This window comes from Pipistrellus hanaki, assembly GCF_964339955.1.
Source record: "Pipistrellus hanaki genome assembly, chromosome: 6".
In the NCBI taxonomy this organism is placed as follows: domain Eukaryota; kingdom Metazoa; phylum Chordata; class Mammalia; order Chiroptera; family Vespertilionidae; genus Pipistrellus; species Pipistrellus hanaki.
The window spans coordinates 69,654,757-69,665,739 of record NC_140508.1 but is presented as its reverse complement, the minus strand read 5'-3'; the positions used below and the strand labels follow the sequence as shown (position 1 = coordinate 69,665,739).

The window sequence follows — 10,983 nt, the reverse complement described above, 5'->3', positions numbered from 1 at the left end:
AACAGAATGTTGTTAGAAATCATGAGCATTAGAGATATTTCTGGTGAGGACTCAGACAGAAACAAGGGCTTGGTTCTTACAGACCCTGGTTCAGAGCCAGGACATGTCGCTGGTTCTGTTCTTCCTATTTATGATCACTGAGTTGGGTGGCCTATCCCAGGCTCAGAGTGACCTAAGCGCTCTTGAAGTCCTCAGGAGAATTTGAGTGATAGAAGGAATGTCTTCTGGAAAAAGGCATGTACATGCACCAAAGAAAGAAAACATGTTGGAGGCTAGAGGGACAGTTGGGACTGGAGGGTCTGTGTCCATTTAAGGTAAACATTATTCCCCTCTGGACTGCCTCTATCCCAAAAGAAACAAGGCTTGAGCAAAAGGGAAAGGCATGAATTACTTTCTATCCCACTGGTGAAGGAAAAACAATTACCTTTGTCACTGGCAGCTGGCTTATTGGCTGGTCACAGATGTAAAAGGTCATGGGCTTTTTTCTGCACAAGTGTGAACATACTGAGAGAGGAGGGGAAGGCCATGGGATTGCCCTGACTCTTGCTCAAAGGTAGGCAGTGTGTGTGTGTGTGTGTGTGTGTGTGTGTGTGTGTGTGTGTTTCAAGAGGCTACTTGCTGCCCGGCTGGTGTGGCTTAGTGGTTGAGCAGGAACCTATGAACCTGGAGGTCACAGTTCATTCCCATCAGGGCACATGCCAGGTTTCGGGCTTATATGGTGCCTTCAGACACCCCTTCCCCCCTTTGTAAACACACAGAATGTTGAAGCTCTCTGTAAGAGATCACTTACTTCAGCTCCTTTGAACTGAGGGTCTAGATCAGTGTTTCCCAAACTTCCCTCCTGATGAGAATCACCTGGTGGAGTGGTTAAAATACAGATTCCTGAATCCCAACTAAGAAGAGCTAAACTAGAATTTTTGGGAACATATAGGTAAAATTGTATACTTAACTAGAGTTTCCTCTCACTGACCAATAGGAGGGAGAGGGATATATGTATACCTATATGTTCCCAAAAATTCTAGTTTAGCTCTTCTTAGCTGGGATTCAGGAATCTGTGTTTTAACAACTCCACCAGGTGATTCTCATCAGGAGAGAGGTTTGGGAAACACTGGTCTAGATTGTCAGTTGACTTGCTTACAGCTGCAGAATGGAAAAGAACCAGCAAGAACAAGGGTCTCCACTTCAAGGCTATTCCTTTTCTCACCTATAAATCATGCAGATAGTTGACATGCGCAGATTTACAATTTGTAGACATTGTGTGTATGTTAGTGTGAGATGGGTATGTCTACCGTTGTTGTTTACCAACAAGGAAGTCACAAACCGAGTTACCAAATTAACTAATCTCCTAGGACTTGGAAGAGATGCTGTGGAAAGCATGTACTTTTCTTAATATTTCCCAACTACCCTGGGCTGCCACTTCCTTTCATTCTTTTTTTCCTCTAATTTTAGAAGTTATAAGTATTTATTGCAAGAAAATTTGTAAGACACAGCGTGGGAAAAATGAAATAACCTATATTATCACTCAGAGAACTAGTATAGCACTTTATTTCCAGTATTTAATGCATAAATATATTTTTACATGGAATCATACGGTACGTAATTGTCTTTTTACATATTAATGTTTTGTCCTTTAATATCAACATCACTTTTAAGACTGTATACATTCATGATGGTTTTTGAAGCATACATTTATAGGTAGAATTTTAAAGTAAAAAGGCAATGCTTAAGGCTTCTGGTTTGATTGCCACAGACAGTATCTACTCACGTCCCACTTGCAACATTAGAGTCCCAATTTCCCTGAATTTTTGTTAGTTTGGTGAGGGACATCTCAACTCTTGCTTCAATATAGCCTTTTTAATTCTAGCAAGGCTGAACACTTAGTATCAATAAAATCCATTGAACTTATTCTTTTGTGATTTGCCTATTTAACATTTTTTTTTCTGTTTACTTCTTAATGGGGAGATAGTGTAGAGAAAGGGGTTCTGAATTCCTACTGCCTGGTTCAGTCTAACCTCACCACTGTGTAGCTATGTGAGAGTAAGCTGCGATCCTAAGCCTTCATTTCCTCGTGTGCAAAATATGGGCATCTGAGAAATAACTAGTACATATACACAAAGCCCGGATAAGCACCTATTGATCTGTGAAAGAACATCCTCTTTCTGTAATAGATGGTGTATCATTTGTAGTTTGTCCTACCCTTTGTTTGTGGAAGAAAACAGGAGTTGAATAACTCTTGTTACATTTTACCATCTTTTCCAAATGATTCTCTCCCTTTCTTTTTTCATTCTAAGCTTGGGCAGTTGGCCCTCCTGCCATTCCTGCTGGTTAATACATGCTCACCTGCATGTGCCCCAACTGGAGTACAACTTCTCTCTTTTCCTCTGCACAAGATTCTAGATGCCCAAAGATTTCTATTTTTGGTGAGTTATAACCGTTAGGTATTTTGAATAACATGTTTTTCTCTTGCTGGCTAGCCTATATCTCTTCCCACATTACTGTAGGGAAGTACCAGTCTAGAGGTACTTTTCCTGCTGTTCCCTCAGAAGATGGGAATCTCTGGATGGACCATTACTGTTGCTTTCTGTTGTCACTTCCCTTTAGCTTTGTCTCTAACAGAATTCATGAAAGACTGAATGCTGTTGATATAAGACAAAACTGATCATGTGTGAGTACTTGAAAAATAAGTCACAGACCCAGCAACTGACAAATATTTTTAGCATCTGAGCCAAAAGCAGTGCACTAGGAACTGTGGGGGTGCAGCCCCAATGATATGGTAGCCATAGCAGCTTCTAATTCAGAGCACTGGAAGGTGGGAGGAAGTTATTAGCAATTTTGTCAGTCTTACTTGTAAGAACCAAAGATGTCCTTCTGTCTGGGACATTTAGACTCTCAACCGCCAGGCTGGGTCTTTTTGGCCCCACCTTCACCCTCATGGAAGGTCTAAACTATAGGTAGGGCAAGAAAACTATTAACCCTTTTTCTGGGGCCCTCCAGACGAAGACAAAACTCACCGCCTGGTGACCCAAGGACTTCAGGGATTTTCTAACAGACTCCTCCAGAGGCTCCTGTTTTACTGTAGGCACTGCTTAAGAGACTGGCTGGCTCCACTTCACTAGGACCTCACCAGGCATGCTCCACACAAAGGGGGCTTTTACTTTTAATTTCTCACTTTCTTCCAGACCTGTGGCCCCCTCAACCTTCAGATCATTTTTCCTTCACCAAGTTTGGGTTAGGGACTTCTTAATGTCATGTGGCACTGATCATACCAGTGCCATTGCTGGGTTTTCCTTGTCAATTAAACTGTACAAAATGTCTTTATTTCCCAAGATACCTAGCTCCTGGCACAAAGAACTCAAAAAGAACTGCTGGGTAAATTAATTTGTATTATTGTCTCATTTCTAGCCAACCCTGGGCTCATTAAATGACTTATTAAACTGTTTCCCCATCTGTCTTGCTGTCCTGTCATTGTTCTTAACTGATCAGTAAACTTTTGCATTCCTGAGACAAAATGTCCCTCATATTGTCCCCCAAACCTGGCACACCAGCAATCAGACTGAGTGACTAGAGCATGGACTGCTTACCCTCTTCATGACATTCTCCTGGAAAATGAGGTTTCAGTGCACTAGTCCATTTTTCCTATTTCCTGAGTATTCCTAATGGTAAGAGAAAAGGAGGAAGCAACAATTCTTCCACCTGCTGTTCTGACTAGTCACAGGAAAAGCTTTCAAGGGATAATGTGCATGTGCACCGGGGAGAGCTGCATCAAGTCTGACTGACTCGAGACCTAGGAGTTTATAACCTTCATGGAGTCTTTGACTAACAAAGATAAACATTTGACAGAAGTATCCTATACAATAGAGGTAATATGCAAATTGACCCTCACACAAGATGGCCACCCCCATATGATCAAAGATGGCTGCCACAAGATGGCCAGCAGGGGAGGGCAGTTGGGGGCGACCAGGTCAGTAGGGGAGCAGTTAGGTGTTGCTCAGGCTGGCAGGCAGGCGAGATGTTGGGAGCCAGCAGTCCTGGATTGTAAGGGATCCCAGATTGGAGAGGGTGCAGGCTGGGCTGAGAGACTCCCCCCGCCCCCCCCCCCCCCCAGTGCACAGATTTCATGCACCAGGCCTCTAGTTTATTTATTCACCAACCAGTTACTTTATAGTGTGGACTCTCTGATGGCGCATGAGGACTGATCTGTGCCTGAAAGCCTTCCCACATTCATTACATATATAAGCTTCATCCCCAGAGTGGATTCTCTGATGCTGAACAAGGGCTGAGCTCCTTTTGAATGTTTTGCCACATTCAATACATTGATAAGGTTCCTCTCCACTGTGAATTCTCTGATGTCTAATGAGATTTGAGCTCAAACTGAAGGCTCTTCCACACTCATTGCATTCATAGGGCTTCTCTCCACTATGTATTCTCTGATGGGTTATCAGCTCCGAGCTCTGCCTGAATGCTTTCCCACATTCATTACATTCATAAGGTCTCTCTCCTGTGTGGATTCGCTGGTGTCTTACAAGCTTTGAGCTTTGGCTAAAGGTTTTCCCACACTCATTACACTCATAGGGTTTCTCACCAGTATGAATTCTTTGATGGATGATGAGATAGGAACTTTGACTGAATGCTTTGCCACATTCATTACACTTACAAGCTTTCTCACCTGTATGAATTTTCCGATGTCTAATGAGAGCCGAGCTCTGATTGAAGGCTTTTCCACACTCACTACATTCATATGCTTTCTCACCACTGTGGATTCTCTGATGAATAATCAGATACGACCTCAAGCTAAAGGCCTTCCCACACTGGCTGCATTTGTAGGGCTTTTCTCCGGTATGGATTCTCTGGTGTTGTGTTAGAGAGGAATGCTGTTTAAACCTGTGCCCACATACTTCACATCTATGAGGTCTCTCTTCTGTAGGAACTTTCTGAAATGTTATGGAGTTTGTACTTAGAATCAGGCTTCTTTGTGGCTCGTGATGGAATCTCTTGCTTAGGGATCTGTGTGTGATGGCTTGAGTAAAACTGCCTGCTGGGGAAGGGGAGCTTCCTAATTTCTTCCTTGAAGCACTTCCTTGCTGCCACTCAAAGCTGCTTTTGTGTTCACTGATTCCTCTGAATGAAAGTTCCTGGGGAAGTCCTGCTTTTCCTCCTGAAATATCCTCCTCTGTCGATTCATTGTTCTCATGATCTGAAATGATAACAACAAAAGCCAGATTTTTAATTTCTTCAGTCACTCTCAACACTCACTTTCGATGTGAGAGAAAACAGATGCGCCAAACACAAAAGATATCACTGTTCACATATATCTGTAACACTGACTCTGTGGACAACACCTCCCTTCCAGAAACAGCTGTATTAGCCTGATTTCTGTGGCTGTTCCTTCTGATTCAAGGCCAACCACTCAAACATCTCACAAGATTGACGCATGGGCTGATGTCTACTGAGATTTGAGCTCAAACTGAAGGCTCTTCCAGTCGCCCCCAACTGCCCTACCCTGCTGGCCATCATAAGTTCCTTCAAATTTTGTGCTGGGCTCTCATGTATCATCTCCATTCTATAAACTGTCTATCCTCTAGACTTCAATTACTAATGCACTTATGTTATATGCTAATCAGATCCCCAGTTCTACCGTTTCCTCTGGTAAGCTCTAAACTTTCATATCCAGTGCTTATTGGACATATTACTGGTGAATATTTCTTTTTTTTTAAAATTTTTTTTAGTGATTCTTTTTTTTTTTTTTTTTTAAGTGAAGATAACTGCTTTTTTTTTTTTTCTTTTAAAAAAATATATTTTATTGATTTTTTCAAAGAGGAAGAGAGGGATAGAGAGTTAGAAACATTGATGAGAGAGAATCATAGATGAGCTACCTCTTGCACACCCCTCACCAGGGATGTGCCTGCAACCAAGGTACATGCCCTTGACTGGAATTGAACCCAGGATCTTCCAATCCGCAAGCCGATGCTCTATCCACTGAGCCAAGCCGGTTTCAGCTACTTGTGAATATTTCATAAGCACCTAAATACATCATCAGTATGTTTTTTCCTTTATGTTTTCCATGTATATGAAATAGGCCCACTATTAACCAAGCAGTTAAGACTAAAACCTGAAACCTCCACTCCTACCCTCATACTCCACTTTAACAATGACCAACTAATTCAGTACAATCTAAATACCGTTAAGCAGGAGTCAACTTTAATACTCCCCACCTCTCACCATAATTCACCTTGATTTACTCACTGTGGCCACTTGATTATAAGTTTCTAACAGGGCTCTCCTCCTGCCTTCAAATGCATTCTCTATCCTGCAACTAAATTGTAAAACATATATCCAATCACGTCATTCCCTTGTTCAAATCCCTTCAAATGTACCCCCCTGCACTGTACAAACTAATTAGAATGACATACAGATTTCCACAATCTGGGTCCCATTTTCCTGTCCAGTTTCTCTTACTACCTCTCCTCTATGAATTCTCTGTTCAGGTTAAATTGAATTATCTGCAATTCCCACAATGGGGTATAGTCTCTCACCTTCAGGACTTTGTGGCCTTTGCTTGTGTGATATACTACTACTAGAGGCCCAGTGCACTGGTAGGGCCCTAGGCCTGGCTGGCCATCAGAGCTGATTGGGGCCTTCCAGCTGCTGGCTGGAGTCTCCCTTTTTTGGCTGCAGGCCAGGGCTTTGCTTTGTTCCATGCTGCCCCCTGGTGGTCAGCACACATAGCAAGCAATTGAATTCCCAATCTCCTGGTCAAACTCCCACAAGGACAATTTGCATATTAGGTTTATATATATATATATATATTTGTTCTTCATCCCCAGTTCTGGGCACAGAGTTTTTAAAACCCTTGAAATTTCCTAAGTGGTAGATGTGAGAGGAGTGCGTTATTTGTAAGCCCCTACCAACTATACCTGGGATTATGCTAATGAGTTGACTCTTGGAGGTAGGCTGATTGCCATAGGAACCAATCAAGTGATAAGAGGATTGGAATTTTCAGCCCCATTCTCTGACTTTCAGGAAGAAGGGCTGGACTAAGTTAGCTAGCTAATCATTATCAACCAATGATTTCATCAATTGTGCCCAGGTAAGGAAACCTCTGTAAAAAACAAAACAAAACATTAAAGGCGTTCAGAGAGCTTCCAGGATGGTGAATGCATCCAAGTGTCAGGAGACTGGTATCCCAAACTTCACAGCTACAGAAGCTCTGCACTCAGGACCCTTCTGGACTTTACCCCATGTACTGCTAGTTCGTTTATATCCTTTATGATAAACCAGTGGTAGTAAGGGAAACCCCTGAATCCTGTGAGCCATTCAAGAAATTATGAAACCCGAGGAGGGGGTCATGGAATTGTCAATTCACAAAAAATCAGATGTGTGGGTAACTTGAACTCGTTACCTGCAATTGGCATCTGAAATGGGGGTCAGTCTTGTGAGACTGAAACCTTAACCTGTGGGATCTGCACTAATTCTGGGGACTTAAGTGTGAGAACTGATTACTGTGAGGGGAAAACCCTATACATCACATTAAGTGTCAGAACTGCTATGAGGGAAAATCTCATACATTCAGTGTCAGAAATATTGAGAGAGTCTTTTCCTTTAGCCTATTTCCCCCACCTGCTTATCTGTTTTTTTTCCCTACGTCTAGTTCAAGTCTTAGATGTCTCTATAAGAAGTATTCCTTGAACCGCTAAGACTGGATATAGTGCCCAGTGCCTACTCTTATTCTATAATTTACTACACTATACTGCAATTGCCCTTTTGCTTGTCCACCACCTACATAAATCTGAAAGTTCCTTGAAGATAGAGACCCAGTGCCTATTAGACATGTATTATTACCCAGGTAAGATATATAAGGAAGGAATAAGGAAGGAATCCTATCTAATAAAGAGGGAATATAATAATTGACCCTCATGCTGTTGCAAAGATGGCAGCACCTACACCTAATAAGGAGGAACATGCTAATTGACTGCCCCACTCTCAAAGATGGCAGCGCCCACACCCTATGAGCGCTCTGCTGGGGCGGAAGGCGTGTGTCCACTCTGTGCACATGCCTTTGGAGTCCCCCAGCCTCCTCAGCCCCCCAGGGATGACCTGAGATGCAGGCAAGCCTTGGATGGCGGCTGCCTGTAGCTCAGGTAACCAGGGCAGGCTGAGGGTTGTGCTTCTGGCAGTGGCAGCAGTAGAGGCGTGAAGGGGCATCTCCTCCTGCACCTAAGGGCTTCTGGACTATGAGAGGGGCAGGCCAGGCTAAGAGAATTTTCATGCACTGGGCCTCTAGAAAGTAAATAAATGACAGGGAAACTGACACAAGGAAGTCTGACTGTGAGGGTTGCTGAATACAAAGCTGTTAAATTCTAAATCAAGAGCACCTCCGGCCTAGAATAATAAAGGTGAGGCTTACATGTGGCATGTTTGTAAAATGCAATTCATTGTGTATCTTCAAAGCCAGAGGCCTAATTGATAACAGTTCCCAGATGAGTTCCTATTTCTTACCACTTTGGGGGTAAAGGCAAGGTTCCCAAGGTTTCAGCTGTGCCTTTAAAGGCTGGAGTTGGGTGTTTAACTCGTGGGATGCTCCAAGACATGTCAGATCCTTCCATGGTAATGCTTGTTCTTGTGGACTAGCTGGAATCTGAAACCAGTAAAATATGGTTAGTGTGGTGAGAAAATCCCTAGGGAAATGCTTAGTAAAAATCTCAGAGGTTAACAAAGACATGCTAGGCATGAGGGATAAGGGAAAAATAACTAAAGGTAGAGAAGTGCATGGCCCTAGTAGTCACTTCAGGTCATGGTTCCATAGAGACAAATTTCCATTACTGTTATGGTGACGCCACATGCTCCAGTTTGTAAATTCCTCTTCCCACAGCATACTGCACCTCCCTGTCCCCACCTGCTGCCCAGGATCATCAAATTCCCTCTCCAGGTCCTCCAACAGAGTCACAGCTTCCTCGCCACTTTTGGGACCACGTTGCTGAACCCAGGCCCGCAGCTCCTCGGGCAGGATGCTCAGGAACTGCTCCAGCACCAGCAGCTCCAGGATCTGCTCCTTCGTGTGCAACTCTGGCATGAGCCACTGGTGGCACAGCTCCTGGAGGCGGCCCAGGGCCTCCCGGGGCCCAGGTGTCTCCTGGTAGCAAAACTTCCTGAACTGCTGGCGAAACAATTCCTGGCAAGATCGAGTACTCCCATTCTGCTTTAATTTCTGCCCCCAGGAAAGGCTTTCTTCCACTTTCACTAGTATCAGTTCTTGTTCCTGAGGATCTGGAGGTAGCAGGGTTGAAACGGCTCTGCATTCCATAGCCATTCTGGCCTGAAACAGCTGGTAAAAAAACTCACAACTGGGTTCTCTACTTCAGAAATTCTCTGAATAACCTCTTCTTTCCTGAAGAGTGAAAAAGCACTGTTAACTTATAGCAGTGAAAAAAAACAAAACCACACCTCAAAGGACTGATACACCAGTCAGCCCAATAATATACTGAAAGGGAGCCAGTTTGAGATTGTAAATAAATAATAATCATGTGGCAAACATGATTATTCACTCATGTCTTTCACTGTGTCCTATTTTATAGAATTTCTACTAATTCTATAAGAAATTATTTTAGAAGCAAAATAATGCAATACTAACATGAGTCACATACTGAGAAATTTCCTAATTCTTTCAATTCTGACTCATTGAGGAGAAAAATCTAACATGTAAAACAGTACTCTTTTTTTTTTTGGTAAAAATCTTATTTTTATTGATTTCAGAGAGGAAGGGATAAAGAGAGAAACATTAATGATGAGAATCATTGATAGGCTGCCTCCTGCAAGCCCACCAACTGGGGATTAAGCCTGCAACCTGGGCTTGTGCCCTGACTGGAATCAATCCTGGGACCATTCAGTCCGCAAGCTGACGCTCTATCCACTGAGCCAAACCAGCCAGGGCAGAACTCCTCTTTAATAAAGTTATAAGCCTCAGACTACCAAAGGTAACAGTGTCTATCTGGGATTTTAAAATGCTGATTTTAAAGTACATATTTTTAGTAAACTATCTATGGCAAATAGTGTTGATTCATTTAAGGTAGTAAAACAGTTTTTAAAAAAATCCATATTAAATATTTAAATAAAAATGTTGAATATTTGCCATTTGATCAATTTTGGTATTCACTGAATTTCTTCAAGGAACAGAGGAACTAATTATGGTCTCTGTCCTGAGCCCCGTCATAGGATGCAAAGGCTTTTGCTCCTGAATAAATGACTCTACCTGGGAATAACCAAGAAGTTCTTGTTTGAAACCACGTCAGATATAGAGAGAAGTGAAAAGGCCAATCTCAGCTCTCAAGAAGCTTAGAATATCCTGGAATAAACATTTTTAAAAAGTGAACTATGGCAACGAGTACGTATTACATTTTCTGATCCAGGTCGGACAGAATCTGACGTTGGGATGGGGGACTGTCCATAGGAGGGAATGCCCTTGAATTAGCAGGACAGTGGTAACAAACCCTAACACTACCACTAGCTGGAGAGAGTAGGGCACGGAGGCTACATATCTGTGGTTTATTTAGCTCGGCGGCACTGGCTTTTCTACTTTGATGTTCGGTTCAGCCGCAGCATTTGCAAGGTCGGGGCGGTGGGGAGCAAGGGCCCTCCCCGCGGGACCCAGGGATCAGAGAATCACTGAACCGCATCGGCGTCCCCAGGTCACCAGGAGGCGCCGCCGGGACGAGGGGCCTCGGCCCTGGGATGGGCCGGCGAGGAGCGGGCTCTTCCTCCCCGCGCCGCCGCGGGCCGCGCGCCCTCCCCGCCTCCCTCCACCTCGGGGCCCGCGAGCCTCACCGCGAAGCCAGCAGCGGCCGGCGAGGGGCCTAACGACCCGGCGGCGAGACACAAAGACCGGAAGTGCACCCCCGTGGCCTTCCGCTCGCGACTCCCATGGTCCCTCCGCCCCGCCCCACCGCGCTCTCAGGCAGCCAATCAGCGCGCTGGATCCTGTCCCTCCAC

The 10,983-nt window shown here is 43.9% G+C and overlaps 1 protein-coding gene across 1 annotated transcript; it reads right to left on the bottom strand.

The window, feature by feature from the left end:
* Positions 1 to 1,522: 1,522 nt before the first annotated feature.
* Positions 1,523 to 10,930, bottom strand: ZNF397 (zinc finger protein 397). Its single transcript, XM_084888367.1, has 4 exons — positions 10,819 to 10,930; positions 8,894 to 9,385; positions 8,497 to 8,635; positions 1,523 to 5,194 (listed from the first exon to the last, which is right to left on the bottom strand). Exons 2-4 carry the CDS (start codon positions 9,305 to 9,307, stop codon positions 4,155 to 4,157), a joined length of 1,593 nt encoding a protein of 530 aa, XP_084744493.1. The 5' UTR covers positions 9,308 to 9,385; positions 10,819 to 10,930; the 3' UTR covers positions 1,523 to 4,154.
* Between the last annotated feature and the right edge of the window lie 53 nt (positions 10,931 to 10,983).

Bases quoted from the DNA above. Each gene is read 5' to 3' on its own strand.
- ZNF397 (XM_084888367.1), bottom strand. From the start codon at position 9,307: ATGGCTATGGAATGCAGAGCCGTTTCAACCCTGCTACCTCCAGATCCT. The intron at 8,636-8,893 runs GTGGGGACAGGG...TACTGGTTTCAG, and splicing joins TTGATGATCCTGGGCAGCAG to ATTCCAGCTAGTCCACAAGA. The intron at 5,195-8,496 runs GTAAGAAATAGG...TTATCATTTCAG, and splicing joins TTGCCTTTACCCCCAAAGTG to ATCATGAGAACAATGAATCG.